Source organism: Crotalus tigris, unplaced genomic scaffold (assembly GCF_016545835.1).
Source record: "Crotalus tigris isolate CLP2741 ecotype Arizona unplaced genomic scaffold, ASM1654583v1 scf7180000017866.186403, whole genome shotgun sequence".
NCBI lineage: Eukaryota > Metazoa > Chordata > Lepidosauria > Squamata > Viperidae > Crotalus > Crotalus tigris.
The window spans coordinates 38,133-61,993 of NW_024096687.1; the positions used below are offsets into that span (position 1 = coordinate 38,133).

The 23,861-nt window shown below is 36.1% G+C and overlaps 1 protein-coding gene across 6 annotated transcripts in view; it reads left to right on the forward strand.

Annotated features, from left to right (window-relative positions):
- The window catches only part of LOC120308106 (E3 ubiquitin-protein ligase RNF220), a 71,309-nt gene that overhangs the window by 11,373 nt on the left and 36,075 nt on the right, over positions 1–23,861 (forward strand). For 3 of the 6 annotated variants that reach the window (XM_039343646.1, XM_039343640.1, XM_039343642.1), the window contains exons 3-7: positions 1,261–1,382; positions 3,046–3,178; positions 17,451–17,547; positions 18,124–18,210; positions 22,794–22,849. In XM_039343646.1, the coding sequence (XP_039199580.1) occupies positions 1,275–1,382; positions 3,046–3,178; positions 17,451–17,547; positions 18,124–18,210; positions 22,794–22,849 (481 nt within the window). In that variant the 5' untranslated portion in view covers positions 1,261–1,274. The remainder of the gene's footprint in view (positions 1–1,260; positions 1,383–3,045; positions 3,179–17,450; positions 17,548–18,123; positions 18,211–22,793; positions 22,850–23,861) is intronic. The other 3 variants (XM_039343644.1, XM_039343641.1, XM_039343645.1) reach the window with 1 other exon arrangement.

Below are 23,861 nucleotides of genomic sequence, written 5' to 3' on the forward strand. Positions count from 1 at the left end.
GTGCCACTTGTGCTATTCTGGAGACATGATCCAGAGCTAATGAGATCTGTTTCCTCTTGCATGGTGTATTTGCTGAAAAGTAGGTGCCTGTGAGTTTGTTGGGAATTGTTATTTCAGAAAAAATGTGATTGGAGGGAAAATGGGAGAAGTTCAGGGAAATAATATTCTTCAAATATTTGCATGATTATTTATAGTCAACTAAAGATGACCATGTAATTGAACAGACTGTTTTTCCTGCATTTGCATCCCCAAATTATTAGTAGCAACTTATATCTACCAAGTTATTCCTATCCATATTTTGTCTTTCTTTAGAGTATTTTTGAGATTATTTTTCATGCTTGGTATGAATTCTATGAAGTTGCAACAAATATAACATTTATGTTACACATCTGCGCAACATATAGCAACACATAATCAGCTCGTAATATTAACATTTGCCTGAACTGTATTAATCAGTGTTTTTGTGATGTACATTTCCCTTTTTCTATTTTTTTTATTTCCAAAGTTAAAATACAAAATAAAAAAGGAAATAAAGAATACATAACAATAACAAAGAGAAAAAAGTGTATAAAACCATAAAGTTATCCCCACTGGTTGAATACTGATAAATATTTTTCAACTGTAATAATTATTCTCCCCCCCCCCCTCCAAAAGCAGGTCCATAATTTATAACTTTTTACCTCCATATTTACAAAATCACTATACAATATCACAGGTATAGAAATTGACCCCATTTTATGACCTTTTTCCCAATAGTCATTAAACAATTCACCATGGTCATTAAGTGAACACCACAATCATTAAACAAAACCATTTTTTGCTATGGGGCATTTTCACCAAAATCTAGAAATCAACACTACTTTCCAGCAAAAACATCTTAAATTGTAGTCCAATGGAATGAATCGGAAGCTCTCTGCTTCAGTTAATGTGCTGCTTTGAGATAACTCAATGGCTTTAGTTGTTGGGGTTTTTTTTAGAAAGATGCAGTGCTATAGTAATTATAGAACTAAGCATGACTTCTTGAAGACAAGGAATTTGATTTGTATTTGACCATGCCACGAAGATGGCGAGATGAAGAGGATTAAGTTTAGAGTGCTCAAGATAACATTCAAACCTGTGTGGTATTTTCTTTTTAATTGTGTATGTATTTGTCCCTTACAAGGAATAGATATGGATGCTATTGACACTGCATAGAGAAGGGGCTAATCTTACAAATGTAACCTGTTGTACTTTTCTTCTCTCTCTGCTTTCCTTGAACAGCTCGGATTGGAAAAATGAAAAGGAGGAAGCAAGACGAAGGACAGGTATGTCCCCTCTGCAGCCAGCCTCTCTCAGGATCCGAGGAGGAGAGGAGTGGGCATGTCGAACAATGCCTTGCAAAGGTAGAAATGCTAAGGAAACCCTTGCTGCCTCTCCTTTCTTTCTTTCTTTCTACGCTCTCTGCTTTGCCTGATATCTGGATAGAAATCGAAGTTGCCAATTGAAGACCTGAGACTTGAACGTTCCTTTGCAGATCCACTTGATTACTTGCTTATCATTTTGGCAGTCTTGTTACGTTACAGCCAATCTTCCTAGCCTTTCAAATGAGAATGGATTGTAGTCTCAGTTGCTATTACAGTAGCAGTCAGCACACACACGTCCCCACCGATACTGAGATTGAGCCACTGAAATGCAATGAGAAAATGGCTAGATTTTTGCAACAGCCTTTTTTTTAGAGGGGTAAGATTTGGGGAGAATTTAATCATGGAAATTATCATCATTAAAATGCCTTAAACATGAAAAGGGGTTGATGCCCCTATGTCATTGGGCACCTTTCTATTGCCCTACAGAAGCATAGGAGGAAAATTGTGACCTGTAACTTTGGTCTTTTCAGAAGGTCTCTACTTCTGAGCTACAGGAGGCTTTTCCTACTTTTCTGGAGCTCGATTATAGTATGCAACTGTAGTTTAACATTAATGCAATAAAACTGAGAATGTATTGGAGAGGAGAAGTGAAGCCCTCAAAGTTAAATATGTGGCACCCAGATGCTACTGTCCTTTTAACAAAAAGTAACTATATACACATTTGGTCAAGCAATGGTCTAGTTTTAGTAAGTTTATTGGACCTTGGATCTAATTTTCCTATACCATTTATAGCATTAATTAGGGTGCTCAGTAATTTCCTGGTGGGAGTATAGCCTGTCATTTGGAACATGACAGATACCGCATCCTTTAAAATAGCAGACCATGGCCTGGTGTTTTTACAGTTGATATTGTTGATGTGGCTATTTTTGATTAATGAATTAAATCACATCTTCAAAATCAGCCACCTGGCTGTTGTCCTTAAATTTTAGTATATTTAGCATTAAAGTAGCCACACAGATACGATAGCATGTATGTGATGGCAGTTCATGCAGATAGTAATTGTATATGAGAAGTAATAATACTAAAACTTTATCCAGAACGATCAATTCTAACTTAGTTAAAGCTTCAATTTTCTGCTTTTCCAAGCTTTCTCATTTTATTGGATTTTTTTCATACGGTATACAATATTGAAATAAAGTTAGGGGTGGTGGTGTGTCTAGAGGGAGACCTTAATGCAGTGTTTGATGATATCTCTGATTTATTCAATTAAACAAAAGATTACAATCTGTATTAGTCATTGTATTTCAGTTATTTATAAATTTTAGACAAATCCTTTCTGTAGCGTGAAGGACATTTTTATTTTTCTTCCTTGTTAAAACAGTCCGTTATAGTTTTTCTTCAGCAGATTGAATGTCAGAAAATTCTCAATTCAAATTCCAAATTGACAATTCATTGGCTGGTTTTAGATAATAATAGGCATTATTTAAGTATTCTAGCCTTACATTTCCACAGTTCTTTAAATCATATATATTTTTGGGAACTCTCATAATTTTAAAACAACACATTCTGTAACATTTTGTCATTGCTCATAAGCAGTTTAACCTTGCAAATTTCTCCATAATTTACCTCAGCATCCCTACTAGGATGAATATTATCTATTTTCCAAGATACTAAAAAGATGCTTAATGTTTTATTTATTCAGAGGGAAGGGTCATGCATGATGGAGGATGACCCTGTTGACATTGAGAATGAGAACGGTAATCGCTTTGAAGAATATGAATGGTGTGGGCAGAAGAGAATACGTGCTACCACCCTCCTGGAGGGAGGGTTCAGAGGTAAAGTTCCCTTCTTAATTCTTAAAGCTCAATTACTTTGGGAGAGATTTTTGATATTATTAAATATTGTACCGTCTTATAAGCTGTAACATGCATCTGTTTTCAGTGTACATTGGAACTTGCATTTTTGCTAGTATAAAAATGTCTTTTCTGCACCTATGAAAACAGAATAAAATGGTTGGATTTATAAATATTATGTTAATATTGAGATAGTATTGGTCAAAGTTGGAAAGATACTGTAAAAGGCCAGTCGGTTTCAGTGATACTCTGCATTTTAAAAAATTACGAAAAATAGCATAGTAAATAGCCCCAATCTATAGTGACGAAAGCAACTTTATAAGCTGCTGTTGATGTATGGAAGTTGACAGCTAAGTCACTTTAGCACCTGCATAAAATATTAAAGGTCCAGTTATGCATTTATCACTCTATCATTTTTAAGTCTGATAAATGAGAATTCACCAACCTGCCATACACCTCCAGCACTCTAGCCCTGAGGGTTCCCAGACAAACACATCTTATTTTTCCTCTTTTTCTTCCTTCCCTGTGACAGGAAAAATGGCTACAAAGGAGTGAATGAGTTATGGTAAAATGTGACCTTTGTGAGTTTTATTGGTGAATGTAATTTTAACTGTGCACCTGGCTCCTTTCTTCTATGCAGCCTTTTGCTCTGTGTCAGGATTCACTAAACTGATTGAGAACCTTGTGTTTCTGTGGAAAACGTTGCATCCTTCCAAGCAGGGAAGCTGATACATTCCTCTATCACAGTTAAAGTTTGCAACCTGTCATGTGTAATAATTTACATTTTAATTTGAAATATGCAAAGAAAACCACACTGGTGCGAATAGTCAGGTTTCAAAATTAAATTATTTAGGTAAGAGTTCTAAAGGATACTTATAGGCAACTGCTCCAAGCCGGAATGACGCCAAAATGATGGAACATGAGTAGTGACATCATGATATAAACTCTGTCCTTTTGTATATGCACTGAAGTGTTGTATGTAAGGGACAGCATTTGCATTGTGGTGCATGGTTCACTTCCCCCTCCCCATCCTTCCCAGCTTCTGCCTAGGGATACCTATGATGGCGTTCCCTTTTTCAGGTGTCCTTCATACTTTTCTATGTAGGTAAATCATGGTGAAAGCAGATGGGTCAGAGTTCAACCACTTCTTTTGGACTGTTCATATGTTCTTACGCAGTAATCTAATGCTTTATTCCTTTCAGATATCCTGGTGTTATTTTCTACAGTATTATAAACCAGCATTGGTAAATTTTCCCATCAAATCTTCTGTCACAGTCATTTATGGATTTCCTGTATTTGCTTCAGTCGACCTATCCTACTAATGCAAGAATTTTATTTTTGGTAAATAAGAGCTCCCTGAAAATAGTGCAGAACATCCAAGAAGATAATTTAAGTTGCATCGGTATAATTTAGACATTTTAATTAGAGCAATCTTCCATGCTATTTTTACCTTTTTCAAATAATGTACAGTATTATAGTGGCTCAGCCATTTGCTAGGAGACAACACTTTGATAATCCCTTTTAATGTTAAGGGGGTAATAAGGATAAATATATTCAAGATAACATTTGCCTCCTGAGCTTCTGCCTCCTGCATATTCTTGATGTATTTTCACTGCCCTGTGCAACCTCTTGACGTTTCCAAGTTCTTATATTAACGGATTAAGGAGACAGTATGGTACTGAGGTTTTTACTTAAAACATAAGTTGTTGCTAAAGCATATACTTGCAAAACTCTTGAACTGGGTATTCTATCTTAGATACCTTTTAAGAGTGATGTACTCTTTACATCCCACTGCTAAAATGAACATTAATAACTTATTTAAAGCTGATTATTTTTTCCTGAAATCTTTCTTTGAGATGGTTTGTAGTAGGCTGGATTTCTAGGAAGGGTGCAGGTCCATTCCAGTCCAAATACTTTGTGTTAGAGGAAGAGGGTGAAGACAGCCCCTCCCTATGCAGATAGTAGAGTGCTTCAGTTTGGCAAGATTTGGTCTGTAGGTGTGGATCAGTAAAGAACACAGCTTGGAAGAATTATGTGTCTTTCTTGGTTTGGGGGCCTGAAATTTTTAGTAGCATAGTTTACACTTTGTGTTAAGCTATAAGTTATTTAAATTGTGATTTGCTGATGATCACATTGACTGGCGTTCGCTTAGAGTGATGAGAAATCCAAATATGTGCCTTATTGTTAAAACAAACCATGGCTCAGCAAAATGTGTGAACCCATCAACCATGATCTCTATGAATCTTATCTAGCTAGATGGTCTGTAAGGGTGAAACCTGTATTTCACAGGTTATTATTAGTGAATTATCAATTCATGCAGTTTATGAATTTCCTTTATCATACCATCTTACTCCTTTCACAGCCGTGGCAGGTGAGTGCCATCTATTGGGGTTTTTTCCCTGCTTTTGTTTAGCTCAATACTTCCTAAAATTCTGATAATGAGGTACATTTTTCTGATTTTAAAAAATGGTAATCATTGTTTTACCATGCATACAGAAACACAAAGACCTATTTATGTAAAAACCTGTGGTTGTGTGAAGGGCAGCTGTTCTCCTTGCAAGTGAAATTCACTTATCTTGGGTCTCCTATAGCAGCAAATACTATCCTTTGATGAAGGATGCAAATTTATCATGCTGAAAAAGTGTAGCGATCCCAGTCAGTGGAACAAATGTACCTATTGGACTTATCTGCTAGGTTTTGTGGAAGGTTATCTTCTATTATATATGTCTAAAGTTCCACATGGTATTCTGCTCCAGAACTAGAAACACTGAGTTTTTATTGTCTTAATTTATAGTCCTAGTATTTGTAGCAATTCTTCAGTTGTTTTCAAATAACAACTGCTCATTTTCATTAAGCGTTTCCACTGTGAGATTATCCTTTTAAAGAATTAGAGAGTGAGGCTCAAAAATGTTTTTTTTTTTCTTTGAAAGCTTAGCATTTTTTAACATGTCTGCTATTTGAAAGAGTGAATGGGAGGGAGAACGGGTGACAAAAGTGCTTTATCTGAAAAGAATCATATTGGCTTTGTGCTGATAGAGGTTGCTGTCATCTCTTAAATGGCTTAGCGCAGTCAAAAGGTGAGCAGACTTAAAAACAGTGTCTTACATGAGGATCGATGGAGGAAACATGATGGTAGTAACTGAGGGAAAAAGGGTGAAGGTAGGAGAGATAACCGTAATGATTGCAGGGAAAAAAGCTGGAAGCAGTTTTGTGGAAGATTTTTTTTTTTTTTTTTTTTTTTGGCTACCTGTTTTGAAAGGGCCTGGTTGGTTCCCAGAATGTGGCTGCTTCTATGTAGCTAATCCTCCAGCAACCCCTCCCTTGTTTTCACAATTGAGCTATTTCATTCAAGACCTACAAGCTTATCTTTCTGGATATGTCAGTATTGCTTTTATGAGAGTTTTGGTCAAACAGCATCTTGTGTCATTCCTTTAGCCAAAGTAAGTAAACGGGGAGGGAGCAGTACTTCTGAATGGCACAGAGGAAGAGCCATCTACTGCTGGGAGGGTGGGGGGAATGGTATGTCAGTTTATCGATTGCACCTTAGCCAGGAGAGCTGCAGGCATAGTTCTGTGGGCACGAGCAGCCACATTCCTAATGTGATTGAAAGGCAGTTAAAATGGCAGTGACCTTTTCAGGGGGAATTAGATTGCCTGCCAAGAGTGGTTAGAGGGAGTGATAACACCAGCTTGAGGAAGCTGTCCAGGCAACTTCAGAGAAAGAGAGGGAGACAGACAGACAGGAAAAGCAAGGCAGCAACGTCCCATTTAAACTCTGAGCTCTGCTGTCTGATAGAGCTGAGATTGCTGCCCCCTCCAGATATGAAAGGTTTGAAAAATGTAGTTAAGTTGTCTTTCTTTGCCATTCGCGTACTAAATCTTTAAGTATGACAACAACTGGCCAACTCTCTGTTCACCTGATATTCTCGGCAATTTTACTTGCTCTGAAATATTCATTAAAGCAATGTGTAAGGTTTTAAAAGACTGATTATCAGAAAGCTAAGATAAACTCTGCAGGAAAATCTGATTTGAAGATCTTTCCTTTATGAGCAGCCTAGTATAACATGGTACATTAGTTTGAAGGTGCTGATAACCCTGCTAACAAAGAAGCCTTACCTTTCTTGGTATACCGTATTTCTTTGCAGGAAAGAGTACCAGCCTACAGGAAGCCTTTTAACTAGCATGCCTCTGAATTCCAGACACTATAGATAGGAAAAGGGTTGCCATTATGTCCTTTTTCTAGTTTTTCCTAGTTCCTAGATACTGAACTCAGTAGAGTGATAATCTGATCAGCAGGCTTCTTCTTAATTTGCCAAGTGAAAGACTAGCACACAGAACCCTAATTTTCTGCAGCAGTGGAATTTTTCATGGTTTCATCTGTACTTGTTATGACTGTTGGAGAATCAGACTGATTAAAATATAAATGCCAGGCATTTCCAGCAGATGGCCGTCATCCAACTGTTGGTTTGCAGCTAATTGAAATGTTTTTTTTGGTGTGGGCACCGATGTCACAGTATGCTTGCTGCAAAGTAAAGTGCTTAAGTGGCATCACTATTTTTCCCCATAAATGTGTATAGAAAATAGAAGCTTTGTAAATATTGTATTTGAAATGGTAGAGCTCTCTCCCTGTAATGCAGGAAACAAAGCATCAAGACAAGTTCAGAGTAAGCATCTGATTTCGCCCTGCCGATACGAGAATACGTTTTTGCCTCTCCTTTCTCATTCTAAGATAAAGACATAAAGAAGTAATACATTATCATAATACATTATGCCTATACCTTATCATAATTTATGCCCAAATTGTGGAGGGTATCATTTTTTCATCACTGGAACATTAGAAGAAAGGAAGATGGCTTTGTAGACTGTTCTGTATAAAGCTATGTGGCCTGTGTCTGAGCTTATTAATTTCTGATTCTATTAATTAACTGGTAAAGTTGTCCTTAACTTATGACTGGTTGCCTAGGGACCATTCAAAGTTACGACAAACCCCTCCAAAGTTATTTAGTACCCGGATTCAAACTTATGACAGCCGCTGGCTTTTATTACATTTACAGACATTTGCACAATCCCATGGTCACAGGATTGCTATTTACAATGTTTCTGAAGGAAATCAGTGTTTACTTCTGGTTTCTGGCAAATATGCCCCATAGCAGTGGTGGCGAACCTATGGCATGGGTGCCAGAGGCGGCACTCAGAGCCCTCTCTGTGGGCACGCACGCCATCGCCCCAGTCCTAGGCCTTCAGCTGGGTTTTATAAAACTTTTTTGCTTTAGGCCTCCGCCGCCGTGTGCAAAAAAAAAAAAAGGTTCAATCAGTCAATTTCAACTTCTCGCAGGAAAAAAAAAGATCTTGCAAACTTGGAATTGATTGAACTTTTTAGTCCCACCCAGTCTGCCGTTACTACCGCAGCCACACCCAGCCAATGGGACACACCCACCTGGCACTCGACGATGCATAAATGGGTTTTGGGTTGCAGTTTGGGCACTCAGTCTCTAAAAGGTTCGCTATCACTGCCCCATAGCATTTGCTTAACAACTGATGCAAAAAGGTCACAAAATTGTATGCAGTGACCCGCTTAAAGACGGTCATGACTTACAATTTAAAATAAGGGCTCAGTTACAATTATAATTTGAAGACTACTTGTAGTTGGATTTTTAAAAGTTGTGTTATTTAAGATCATTATCAAAGAGTGCTGCAAATTATAAGGACATTTCAGGTGACCACTAAGGAAATAAAGGGAATCTCTAATACGTACATATCCTTTCAATAAATTTGTAATTAATTTTTGATATTCATAATTTTCAGTTGACCTACTTTTAATTTGACAGTAGGAAATGAGGTTGAAAGAATGTCAGCAGAGTAACTTTTAAGATAGCTTCATAATTCCTTACTTTTCTTTCAAGTTTGAAGATTTCTTACCCGATTTCTTATTCCTCAAGTTCAATGCTTATTTTTCTTATTCCTCAAGTTCAGTGCTTATTTTTCTCTACAATTGTCTTTTAATTATTTGCATTTTTAAAGCTTAAAGCCGAAAACCTAGCATGCAACTAACAAAAAGTCACTTAAAACAAACTTTGTAATTTTCAGCCTTTATAGGTTGTACAAATATGCATGTACAGGACTTGATGTTCTTATTTTCCCTATCGTGTATCTGAGAGAATAAATATAAACACTGTCAAGTTCAGTTTTACTCTCTCAGAAATCGTTCTGTGATTGTTTGTGTATTTATCTTGTTAAAATTATATATAAAGCTAAATATTTACTTTAGTATATAATATATGTTGAATTAGTTACATACCTCAGGATGACTGATCTTGTTTACTGAAAGTGTTAAGAGCGATTTAGGATTTAGATACCTTGCAACTATGTTCTACATCATTTTTACCTATCTACTTTGTGGTGCATTGAGGTGAATTGTGTGAATTGTATTTTAAACTTTTTTGTATATTTTCCACAAAAATAAGAAAAAAAAATCATGCACCAAGAAACTCTGTATCTACATAGGCTATAAATTGAATTGAAATACTTAGGTATGTATATTTTGTATAATTAATATTATAATTGAAACAGAATTTAAAGGCAGTGATTTTTATAAGCAGTAATGAATAAAATATGCTAATTTCCCACAATATTACACAAGTGACTTTTGAATCTTTTGAATAAATAAAACACATTTTGGAAGAAATCAAGATGATAATTCCTTAATTGCACAGCAAGCAGAATAAACAATCCAGGAGATGGAGATATAAATATAACTAAAATTTATCTTGCCTGAGGAACAATTTAAGACCAATAGCATTTATTTACAATTCTGCTCTTCTGTAACTTGGAAGCCTAACCCTAAAAATCATAAAATGAACAATATATATTTATGGATATAAATATAAATATTATATTCAAAGATTTATAGAATACACTGTTCATTAATAATATAATGTTCTCTGTGCCTGAATCCCCCAAAAGTAATCTTGAAAATGACCAAAATTCAGTGAGATCACCACTTCTTGTAGGATGCTGGCTTTTACAGATATCATCTTCCAAATATCAGACTTGCCCAAAGCAAAATCCAATGACAATTTACTTGCTTTCGTAGAACTGAAAAAGCTATTGACTCATGCATTATATGATAAGATCTTATAAGGAAAGCAAGCCTGGGCATGCTCTTAAATGTTCATATTAAATTGTAACGCAAACCTGTTATTCTGTCAGCTAGGAAGATAACAAATGTTTGTGGAGATTCTCCATTATCCAAGTCATGGTTGTCCCAAAGGTGCTTTTCAAAAGGCAACTGGACTTTCTTGATTTTTTCCTTGAAAATATTTTACTTTTAGGAAGAGAATGTTCTGTTCTTGGGTAATAATATATATTCCTTTTCCACTTCAAAACTTTCTTCACTGTGCTAGGTGGCACTAAAAGCTGAGATTGGGATATTGTTGCCAACTTCAGATAACACAGACACTTTCATAATCATAGTTCATCTGTTATCAAATTCAAATAGTAATGAAAATAGGAATAGGAAGTTGAGCTAGATGACCTCTGTGATCCCTTCCAACTCTGTTATTCTAACAGAAAAAGAGAGAGAGAGCAAAGGCTTTTAAGCTGTTCCATGCTGGAAATTGAGATAATCCGTTTAAAATGTATATTTTATTTGTTGCTAAACTGGTAAGAGATGTTTAATTACATTTGGCATTTGCAGCATTCTTACGATAATTGTGTATGCACAAACTCCTATTTTCAGTATGAAGGTTGCAGATTCTAATTCAGTTATTTTCCCCCCCAGCCATCTGCCCTGAACACAGCCTCTCTCCTGGGTTTTGAAGTTGCCTTTCAACCACATCTGCAAAAATATTGATTGAGACTATTCTAATAACATTTTAAAATGCAGTTGTTATGCTCGGACAGTATTCCTTTTTTTTTTTTTTTTGTATTCTGTTTCCCCCAAAAGAAAGAAATGTGGTTCCTCAATGACTTGAAACTGCTACTTGTCTTCGCATGTCGTCTCTTGCACCAGGCGGTGAAATGCATTATTGAATAGTGCCCAGAAGGTGATTAATTGCATTTGACACACGCCAACTCCTTGCCTCCACACTGGATAATTGCATTGTCAACTATTCAGCAAAGTGGCAGGTGACACTGTTGCCAAATTGATTGTCTTAGCATTGAAACTCCTAAGACTGTCAGCTTTCCAATCGATAGCGTTTACACAAGACACCGTGACTGCATCTGTAACTAATTTCAGTTTGAAACTGGCAAGACAGTGAGCTGCCCCTATTTTCTGGCTTCATGTATTTAGTCACTTGTTTCCTTTACTTGTACTGCAGAGTTTATCTCAACTCACTGCCACTTCTTGGAAAGTGAATTCCTTTTTTTATTCTAGCATAACAGGTAACAAAATCAGCGATATGTGCTGCTGACTCAAAAGCAGCAAGTATTACTCCAGTCAGTTGCTTAATTAGTTGCTTAATTACTACTTTTCTTTCATCTTCGTGACTTTGATGACATTTAGTTTACAGTGAGTATGAAAGCTTGTTTTATGAAATGGACCCATAATCTTTCAAGCAAGTTTGAATGCATTGTTTCATGAGCGGAGCCTACGAGCAAAACCTAGTGCTACCATTGGGGTCTGTAAACCAAGACACTGCTTTGGATTGCTTACCAAGTTTCTGTTTCATGCTCTGCTGCTTTAGAAAAATCATTCTCTCAGCTTTTCTATCCTCTCTATTATTGGCAGAATTACAATGCAACCTGATCTCTGTCGGTGGTGCTTATTGATCCAGTGATGTGACCCTCTTTAGTAATTCAAGATTACTCTAATTCCATCTTTCCTTTCCCCTCCCCCCATTTTTTTTTCTCATGGGAGGAATGAGACACCTTCATGGAAATTACACCAGTAGCTTTTACTTGCAAATTTCCTTTATGAGGATAGTCTGCTCCAGAAAAAGCACAAAAATGTTTGAGTGTCTGTGGATAAATATTAGATTGGGACAGGGCTGGAAGAATCGCCATTGCAGTTTGCGTATGGGATTCTCTTTTCAGATGCACCCAAAGTGGGATGGAAGCACAAAGGAGCCTTATGTCTTCCTGTTACCAAACCTCTGAGGTTTAGCTTAGAGGAACTGTCCAATATTGAGGACTTATCTACCTTTTCTTTTAAGTGTTTAGATCCAATCTAGCAGTTGCTAGGAAAAAGTGACTTTCCTGTCTGTCTTTGGTTGTTGATTTTTAGTGGTGCCATCAGTGTGACTAATATAACTCTTGCTTACCTGATCATTTATATGTAACATTTAATTTATTTCAAACCTGGTCTCAAATTGTTTTCCCTTTGCTTTTCCCCCTAAACTGCATCCATATTACCACATGTAAGTACTTGTTCTAGCTTGTTTCTTCAGCAACTGAAATATCACAGAAATTGTTGCCAGGCTTAATAAATGGATGTGAGTCCCAGCAGCACTAGAGCAATTTTATTCATTTTTATTTTTCTTAGAATAAGAGGAGAAAATATCTTTCTCACAGGAACTAGAAGGTTGACAATTTGGATGAAGAAAATACCCACATACAAACCTAATGAAGTCATTAAATCAAATTTCCTTAGAACTACCCTAAAATGCACTTCTAATACAGTCTTCAGGCATGAAGCAAACATGCCAAGTATTGAGATCCAGACCTGGACCAAGTTTTTAATTTCAGGGCTCAAAATCATGTTTGGCCTAACAGGCTCAATGCTCTGCTATTATCGGACAACTACCAATCTTTTTGGTACTGTACCTATATGGAAGGACTTGGCAGATTTGGTTTCTCTCCTGAAAATTTAGGCCAGTGAAGGTGGAGAAAGCTATATCAATAGTAAAATAAAGAATTAGGGATATTGATTACCAAAATGATATCACCAGTGCTCCTGAATTCTGTCACCAAATGTTAGATATCTGCAAGCCCACTACCTGTGAGGTATCTATACAATCTAACTTTAAATAAATGTTGATGGGCCTGTTCCAGAACCCACTTTAGTAACCTCCCTTCAACACTCTGACAGGAAGATTTCATGGGATTCCTTATTTACAGAGACTTTGCTCTTCCTATCAAACAGGTAGAAACTCTTGCCCATGTCCTCATACCGAATACTTTTTATGATGTTGCAGGACGTAGGATCTCCCCAACCATCTCTACAGTTCAAGTCATACTGATAAATTTTATATTTACTATTTTTTAAAGTATTCTGATTATATTCACGTATCAAGTGGCCAAATATCTTTATCAAGTTATGCAACTGGGCATATTTTAATTAGCTATATTTTTTTTTATTTTATGGTCTTAGTGTTTTTTTCCCCCTGATGATGATTCTCTTTTTCTACTGTAAAGGCTAGTCAACGATCATAATAAAGATACTGAGGAAAATAGGTGTTGCTCAAGGGGCTATTACAGACTTCTAGGAAAACAGCAAAATCAACTGTTTAAAGGGAGAAAAGCTTTAGCAGAATACTCTTTATATTCAAATTGTATAAACTGTTTACCTAAATGGTAAGGTCTCATTTTATTTTTGATAGTTGAAATCTTTCAAGCTATTCAGTTAAAAAGTAAAACCGGATAGAGTTATTGATAAGGAAGGAACTGCTTAATATCCCTTATGCTTCCTGGGAGAGTGATAGTCGGAAATATAAACTTTAGTCAGCATTGGATAATTCTTGGGGCAGGCTTGACCTTATACTTTTTTGCAATTTATAACGGTTGGTTTGCCTTTTTAAAAAAGTTACATTTAAGTGGCAGTTAGCAACAGTATCCACAAATGATAACTACTTAAACACAGGTAAATATTAGCATCAAATTCAGTAAAAAAAAATCAGGTTGAGCAGTTCTGGAATAACTGTGGAGAGTGAATAGTTGACCCTTAACAGTCCAGATGGTTGCTGTCTGAAGCTAATATATGCTACATACAGGATATATTAACCAGCAGTTGTTTTTTGCTGTTGTCAGTTGGACAAATAGGAGATTTGTCACTTTTGTTTATAAACGTTTTAGCTAAGAAAATAATTAGGTGCTTTAATTTTATTCAGTTTTAAAATTAGATTATGAGTTGCTGGCACAAATAACCCAACTAAGGATACAATTGGTATCTTCACCTTTCTGTCTTTTGTCTTGTGACTGATTGCAAAAGAACTTGTTTTTTCATTGGCATTATTTGTGTTGTTTGCTTTCCAAAATGAAGTATAATCCATATGCCATTTGTTCTGTAAGCCTAACTATGCAAGATGCATTATTTCTTTTATTTCCTGCTACCATCTGCTTATGAATATAGTACAGATACAGGTACTGTTCCAATAAAAAGTACAGGATTTTGTGAGAGCTTTGGGTGGAGAATTTACCTTTTAAATGAAGCTTTTACTACCAGTAAATATGCAACTCATTTAAGGGGGAAAGTTGCACAAATATGGAGATTACTTCCTGGGACATTATATGAGGCTTTTTACCATATCTAGTAATTAGATTCATGCTGGCTAAAGTAAATGAAAACAACTAACATCTTAAATTGTAAACAGTGAGAGTAGTTTTAAAAAAAACTTCCCTTTTTTAGAAAAAGAAAAAAAAGATTGCTGTAAAAGGTTGACTGCTCTAATTATCTTTGTTAATGATTAATATATTTTTAACCCAGCATACTAATAGTAACAGATATCATAAACTATTGATTCCCCTCTGTTTAGTTTATAAATCTCGTGGACATTCTCTAATTCTTGAGTATAACAGAGAGTAGGTCAGTGTCTCCTATTCACTATTCCCAAGCTTTAATAACACTTGAATCATACTTTGTAGCTTGCCCACTCGTATATAATAGATGTGCAAGGAGATACCAGAAAAAAGAAATATTTATAAATGAGGAAAGAATCGTTTTAATGGGCTTTCAGAGAAATTGCCCCATAAGTTGTGTGCAATAGAGTCACTTTGTAGGGGAGATGGGTGGCATAGAAATTTAATAAATAAATAATAATAAATAGGCCTCCATACTTTTTGTAAAGTACCTACATTTATATATCAGCAGGAGTAGTTATTGTTTTGAACTCCTAAAAATATTTGGCATTAACTCATTTTTTTGGGTGCCAGAGTCAGCTGCTTCAAAAGCAGACTGAGCAGAGCTGTGAGCACAGTGCTGGAAGGCAGCTGTGCTCTCAGAGTAAGTGATCCTGATTGGTACATTCTGACTGAGGAGGGAGTTTGTCTCCCAAACTGTCAAAGGGTTTATAGAAGTGCCACTCAATACTGGTGCTGGAATTGCTTGTCGAGCAATTGACTACAAGAACAATGGGGATCAGAAACAGTGGTCACTTTGTTTTTCTTGGTTTAATAGGCCCAGAACCTGGCCTGAGTATTCATACTTGTTTGCTTGGACCTTGAAAGAGGCATTTTGGATTAAAGAGGACAGAGAATCAGGTTCTTTGGTTCATTGGATTGGTTTTATTAGTAAGGATGAGTTGTATACAGATAAAATCTTGTAAACTGGAAACATAAAGTAGTAAATGACATAGGTGTTAATAGCTAGAATACAGTATTGATATTTATGTTTATATTATGTTTCTGTGCCCCTACAGTTCCAAGAACCCATGGCAGTTTACAACCAAACCTTTAAATAAAACAACAAAAATTAAAATTATTATTCCTATCATTATTCTTAGGTACTCTGAATGGTCATTTGAAGTTAAAACTTTAATAATACAATGGAAATTATCTTGTTTTCTGTTTTAGCTTTGAGTGTGCTTAAGTTGCTGTTTGGCATATTACTTTTGGAGGGTTTTGTCCTGCATTTGTGCTCTCATTATTTCTATTTGGAGAGTGGTTACCTAAGATGGCATAGTATGAAGAATTTTATTCTGATTATTCAAAATGAGACAATTACAGAAAGATTTGCCAGGCGAGCAATTCAGAATATTTGTTTGATGGTGACCATACATTAAATTAAGGCTACTTTGTGCAGTATAGTACATTATTTAATAAGTATAGCATGCCTGTTTCAGGAAACAGAAAACAAACATGTTTCTTTTTGAAAGAACTTTTGTATAACTTGTAGCTGTACAGGACAAATAAAATTTGGCTTCCAAACTGGCAAATGTAAAACAGTACCTAAGTTGTACAAGACGGGCATGTCAGCTATACAGTCTTGTGAGATATGTTCAATATGTGTAAACAATTTGGTTCACTGGGCCAATGGTTCCTGATAAATTCTTCTCCCTATTGTCACTCAGGGTCAGTTCAGCTTACTGTAAATGTTTTATTACAGAGCACCCTAAACAATTCAGGGGGGTGGGGGGAGTCTCATTGGTTTGGTGGTGAATGCCTCTCATGTATGTGTGTTTTATCATCACATCTAGAAGGCAGAACAAATTTTGCTGGATATGTTTTTTTAAATATTTGCTCCTGAATTTGTTATTGAGATTCCCCATATTATATTGTCACTTACCATATACTTTGACAATAAATCTATTTTATCCATGTATACTATATTCTGCATACTGCACTCCTTTTACTCTGGATTTAATAAAATGTATCATCTAATCTGGTGATGAGATGGGGCAAGTCACGAGCAGTTCAGATTAAGGCAGGATACAAATAAATACAATTTATGAAGAAAAGTCAACATTCAGTTTTACATAACAGTCCATCAAGCATGTGTTAAAACTTTTTTTTAACTTTCTGTATATCAACATTAGAATACTAGGATTTCTTCTGCACAGGACAGTGTTTTTCATTCCATCCATTTTAGTTGGAAGTTCTAGACATTTACTTTCTCCTGCTTGCCACAATACTTCTCATAAATCATAAACTGCTTGCTTTTGGCTTGAATATACTTTTTCTGCTGTTATGCACTGCAGTTCCCAGTTCAGTTTATTTCTGACAAATGTCATCCCTCACAGAGCCCTGCTGCCCCCCCCCCCAAATTAATCTGAATATCAAAAGAACAATGAAATCCTCTCTAAATTCCTTTTTATAAATCAAAATGTAAAATAATCTTTGCTTTAAAAAAAACTTCTAAAGAATTTTTGCCATTATATTACACATAGCAAAACCAAGAAATATCCATCCATAACTACAGTAAGCCTGGAGGGAAATGCTTACTACAAACCTGTATAAATGAGACTGCCATCTTTGTCCATGTTAGCCTTTACCCAGGCTAAAAAATGTGCTTCCTTCTTTCTTTCCCAGATGATTACTTTGTATTTCTTTGTTAGTTATATCCTTCAATGATGTTCTCTACGCCTTTTCTTTTTCTCTAGGATCGGGGTTTGTCATGTGCAGTGGCAAGGAGAATCCAGACAGCGATGCTGACCTTGATGTGGATGGTGATGACACATTGGAATATGGAAAACCACAGTATCATTTTCTAGAGATGCTAAACTCCTAGCAGGTGGCTTTGTCCAGATTATAGCTCTGTTAGAGAAGAGTTCAGAAACAATGTTTTTACATATTGATAAATCTTATTTTCCAGTAATTCCCTGGTAGCAACCGGTGGCATTCCCATGCTGTTCCTTTTGAAAAAAGATGCTATTCTCAAATACATTACTTTTGATACCTCATAATTACATTGGTTCAAATGTGGTATAATTGGTAGTTAGGTAAAGAACAGAGAGACGCCCCCCACCAAGAATCGAGTCCACCCATAGCCTTGATAACTCACTGGGAGGACTTCAAGCAGACTCAGTCTCTCTCTCAGTACAGATACCCCATTGTGGAGAAATATTGCAAGAGGGAATATTATGTACTTTGGGGGGAAGGTTGGGATATTAAATCTATCAGAGACTTAATAAATATGTGAATTGTAATTGCACATCTCATGTTAGAAAACGTACTTGGTTGATCTCCAAGATGACCTAAAATAAACATTGAAGAGAAGTCCACAAATGGTAAAATTAGTATCAGGCTGCATTCTCCTTAACGCTACATTCTTAGGTACACTGAAGCAGATATCATTCCATGCACTGGGGAAGAACCAGGTGAAGCCAAAGAGAGAGAGGCACTCCGAGGTGCAGTCCTAAAGTAAGTAGGTTTTCTTTTAAAATGCAGGGTTACAACATAGAAGAATTTGCTTTGTTGTGCTGGGAATTGGTGAGAATGCATTCAAAGCCAATACTTTCTTAGTTCTTAATACAATCCAAAACCAAGATAAAGAGAATACAGGCACATGCTAAACAAATGGCAAATGGCAAATTTGACTATCTTGGTACATGTAAGCGTATCACTTAACTGAGAAAATTTTCCTTGGTGTTCTGTTATTTGGGACATTCAGTTCTGAGTAAAACTTCTACATTTTTCCATTAGAAAGTTCAATAGATTGGTATACAGTTAGTCCTTGACCTACAATTGTGCTTTCAGCAACCACTGAATTTACAGCGGTGCTGAATGAATAGTGGGTATAGCCAGTTCTTGGAGTTCCAGCTATCCCAATAATGTGCTCATGATCTGGGCATTTGGCAACCTGTTCGCACTTACAACTGGTTGCAGAGTCCTGCAGTCACATGATCTCTATTTGCAACCTTCCCCAGAACGTCAGTGGGGAAACTAGCAGAGAAGGTTGCAAGGCATTGAGGTAAGTCACTCACACACCCTCCCTGAACCGTTCTCTGTTCATGCTGCACATCCTCACTTTCACTCACAACATCTCCCATGTATCCCTCCCCAATCCACAACACATTTCTCACACACTTTCCTCAACCCTGCACCACACCCTTGTGCACTCACATGAATCCTCCCCAAATATTAAAGCACCTCCCTTCACATCCTTCTCAGTCCACACCATGCCTCAGGTACCCCCGTGTACCAGACCTTTACATAAGCCCCTCTCAAACTCCTTAACTTGTACCTCTTGCACGCTCCATTGCTCATTCCCTCACCCAGCAGCAGTCATTTACTGCCGGCCACCCTGGGGCTTTTAACTTCCTGCCAGCTTCCCCACTGACTTTCTGGAAAACTGGCAGGATGTTGCCATGCCTAAAAACTACAGGATTCAATTAATGATGACAATTATGACTATGGGGATTGCTGTGGCTAAGCAGTGCATTCCACTTTACAACTACATCACTTAGTGATAGAAATGTCAGTCTCAGTTGCTGTCATAGGTCAAGGACTACCTGTAATATACTTTGCCAGTTTATTACAGCCATGAAATTAGGACTCTAAAATGTAGGTGTCCAGCAACAAATCAATCCCTAAGCTCTCCTGAAGATGTTACCTAGCCTGGTAACGAAACGTTTTGAAACCAGCCCACAAGCTCAGAGAACACACCTTCACCCTCAAGACCTGCATTATGTTTGAATAAACAGAACAAAGTGGTATACATTTTTTGTATGTGAATGAGCAAAGGAAAGAGTTGGAATGCTGCATTTTGATTGTTGTATTTGTAGATAGCACCAAGTCAGGATTTGCCTTGCTTACAGCTTTATGGTTATTCCTAGTTAGTTTCACCCTATTTCTCTTTCTAGTACCTGTATTTTGAGTGACACAGGACAAAAGACAATTCAGGAACAAACTATAAGTCTGCGTTAACAGTTAAAACAAGCCAGGTTTATAAATGGATTTTAACTGTAGTTTGTTTTTTTAAACAATCCTTAGGATAGATTTACATTTTACGTTAAATCAAAAACAAAGTGGCTTAGCACTAAATGAAAACCAGACCAATAAGACAAATGAACTGTTCAAGGATTTGTCCCATTGAATGCTCAGAATTTAAATACTCTTAATTTTATTTAGATTAGCATGAAAAAAGTAGAGATTTAGCTTTCACAATATCAAAAGCCTATGTAGATCTTCCTTTGTTTTCTGTTCCATACTTTAAAATCATAAGATTTGAATGTATATATTTCTAAGATGAAAGCAAATGCTATTTCTATAGAAATAAATGCTTTCCAATCTGGCTAAGACGTCTAATTGGCAGTTAGTGAAGAAAGAGTGCAATAATGCAAATTTATTTATTTCTAAATTAGTTTTGGAAATATAAATGCTGGGTTTGTTTGTTTTTTGTTGTTCAAAAATGCTTCTTGCCTTTGCCATCTATATATTTATTTAGGCACATTTTAAGTCCTTGGATTTCAAAATAATTTATAGTCTCCATCCCCAAAACAGGAAACAATAGTCTACTATATTATATCAAGAAAAAATGGTAAACAAAAATTATTTAATAAAAAAATGTTATGCTGTGTACACAGTTGATGGTCCAGTTCAGATGTAGTATGTTAAAAAAAATTCTTTAATATAGTCTTATTATATAGCATGTTGATGCATGCTATCAGTTGCTCTCACTTGGCATTCTCCTGTCATTAGGAACAACTAAACCAGACAGTCCATATTAATTTAGCAGTATTTTTAAATTGCAGTACCTAGCTTGGTTCTTAGATGATGATGAATATGATGATGTTTTAAACTTGTATGCTATCCAAACTTTCAGTGTCTCTGGGTGGAGAACAGTAGCAAGTAATCCTGACTTTTATGTTATATTAAATAGAATACCACAACTCTCCAAATAGCTCATGCTGAGCCTTCAAAATGTTTTAAAACATTAAAAATGTGTGAAACTTGCAAAATCTGTCAGTTCTTACATAAAATCTTATGTAAGTCTGAAAAGGATAGAAGATCTTACAGTTTATTTAGTATCCCATTGGCAGAAAGAGCTAAACATGAGTATAGCTACTTAAGTATAAGCTAAACCGGGGCCTCTAGCCTACAGTTCATGATCTACAAACCATTAACAAATTTATAAGAGTATATAGGTAAGATTCAGTTTTCTATTTAATAATTTTCACCTGGTCCTTAATGGAGTTGAGGTGCTTTGTCAGTCATAGCATGTTTCATCCCTATAGCCCAAGATATGTGATGCAATAATTTAAAATTGGCTGCATAAACTAAACATTAAAAAACAGTGGTGCTGAACCTCAGCCATTAAGAAACAGAAAACATTGTAGTATAAAAATAATCAACTTCTCACTTCATTGAGATAAAGGTTTCACTTTCAGGAATCATTAAAAAAAACTGCATACTATTAAAGCTTAACATGCCCTTGGAACTTTTCAAAGTAGCACTTCATAATTTTTTTATTGATATTATAAGAAAGTGGGAGGGAAGAGATTTCTGATATCAAATTACTTAGATAAAATATAGTGCCTCAAATTGCTCCCAATATGAAATGAGCTCAGATGTTGGTGCGTAGGTGTTACCTGCACTGAGTAGCCTCCCTTCACCCAAGCAACAATATGAATTGATTAGAAAAGGGGTGTCAAACTCACCACGTCACATGACGTGCCGCAATGTATCACAATTTTTTTTCCCTTGCCAGAGCTGGGGTGGGCATGGCTTCCACGTGACGCTCCCGGCTTACGGGCTAGCAGTTTGACACCCCTGGGTTCAAATATGCTACACTACAAGTATTTTACTTAACATTCTATTTCATTTGTTTCCTTTTTTATAAAGCATAGAGATACTGCTATCAAAGTGTATGAAACTACTTTGTCAGTTATCTTAATTTATATAAGTGAGCAAATCTACTCAGTAATCATCATTGATCTTAAGGAAAATCCCTCTGTTCTCTTATATTATTCTCGAGGGGGGGGGTGGTTAAAGGTTTACAACTTAACAACATTTACAACTCAGCTTATGACCACAGTTGGGACCAAACTTTCTATTGTAAGTTGGTGCGATCATAAAGCAAGTCATGATTTTATGATCATTTTCACCATGGTCATTAAACAAATGCAATCATTAAGCAAGTCCAGCTTCCCCAATTGACTTTGCTTGTCACAAACAGGTTGGGGAGGCCACAAATCAAGATCAAGTGACCCCAATATGCTGCAACCAACATAAATATGAGCCATTTTAAAAAATGCCCAAATTGTGATCTAGTGACCAATGGTGAGATGGTCATAACTTTGAGAATAAGTCATAAGTCACTTTTTCTGAGACCACTGTATCTTTGAACTATCATTAAACAATTGTAAGTCAAAAACTATGTGTAGCTTCACAAATTACAGTTAATATGCTATGTTAATCTAAGGTAAATTTAAGGGGCATAATAAGAATGAAATTAATTTGAACTAATAGGAATGGAATGGAGCACTTTTTGTTTCTTCCAAAATTGGGAAATTCCCACAAGTAACGTATTAATATTAGTTAATTAGTTAAGAAAATAAACCAGACAAGTCAAACTTGCAATGTCACGTGACATAGCGCAACGTATCAGGACTGTTTTGCCATTGCCGGCAATGGAGTGGGTGCAGGTTCTGCATGACGCGTCCGGCCCACGGGCCAGCAGTTTGACACCCCTGGTCTAAACTATATTAAGAGATGAAAATTCATGTTTCAGTATCTACAGAAGATCAAACTGACAGTAATCAAGTTCTAGCTCTGCTAAGGAACTGCAACACAGCCGTAAAAATTTACACTAAACATTTAAATTGTTAAATGGAAATAACTATTTTGTCAACTTGTAATAATTAGAATGTAAAGCACTTGCCAATTCTAAAATCCTAAATCATGATAAATCCTAGATATGTATGGCTGAGGGTTTTTTTTGTTTTTTGTTTGTTTGTTTTTGTCCTGTAACAAATATTTCATTGCTATCTTGCTTCTTTCAGTGGTGGCACTCCTAGTACCCGAATAACAACAGAATTCTCTAAATGGGCAAGTGATGGTGAGTATAAGATGTAGCAGACTGTTTATTGGCCTAGTAGATGGTTAGAGACTGAAGATGAATATTTTAGACTGCATTTTTGGGAGATCACGTTTTTGTATACAGCACGGGTATCAAACTCACCACGTAATGTATCACGACTTTTTTTGCATTGCCGGAGCTGGGGGCGGGCGTGGCCTCCGTATGATGCAACCGGCCCACAGGCCGGCAGTTTGACAGCCCTGGTATACAGTATAATTCAGAGTTCCTAATCCATGCATTTTATGGACATGGTGATGGATGCATTAGAACAACCAAACCTTAAGTAAAATCGTGGAGGCAGCTTGAAGGGATATTTATTGTACATTTTCTGCCTTCAGCATATTCAACATCAGATAAAGATCTTTGAATATGCAAAGTTTTCACCTATTTTATACATTTTTTTTTTAAAATTTGGCTGGTTATCTTTTTATTTCACTTACCTTTTAAATGCATCTTATTCTAATTTCTATTGGCTGCTTGGGAACGATTGCTCTTCTGAAAAGTAGGTTACAGGTTTTTAACATAATCTTTTTAGAATTGAAGTATGCCTATTTAATAATGTAAACTATGGAACCCAAAACAATGTTAATTTTTATACTTGTTCAATACCTATACTTGGACAAAATAATATATGTGCATGAAGTCTAAATGAAGAAAGTAATAGTCGAAATTCAGTTCTCTTTCTCTGATGTTGGCTTTCCAGAGGTATACAGATACAGTATAATCATTCTTAAATTCTAATTTGTATAAGAATAATTAAACCTGTGATCTCCATATATTTTTCAATTTTCTTCAACAGCAGCCATTATGGTTAATAGCAAAAGCTGGTAGTCCAAGGCTTCTGAAGATTACCAGCTTGTCTCATTCTGAAATTTTTTTGAGGATATTTAAAATTAGCACTCAGCTTCATTATTGTATGATTAGCATTCTTGCTTTTTTTTTTTTTACAAGATATTTAAATTTTTAGAAGGAGGCTTTTACTTATGCTGTG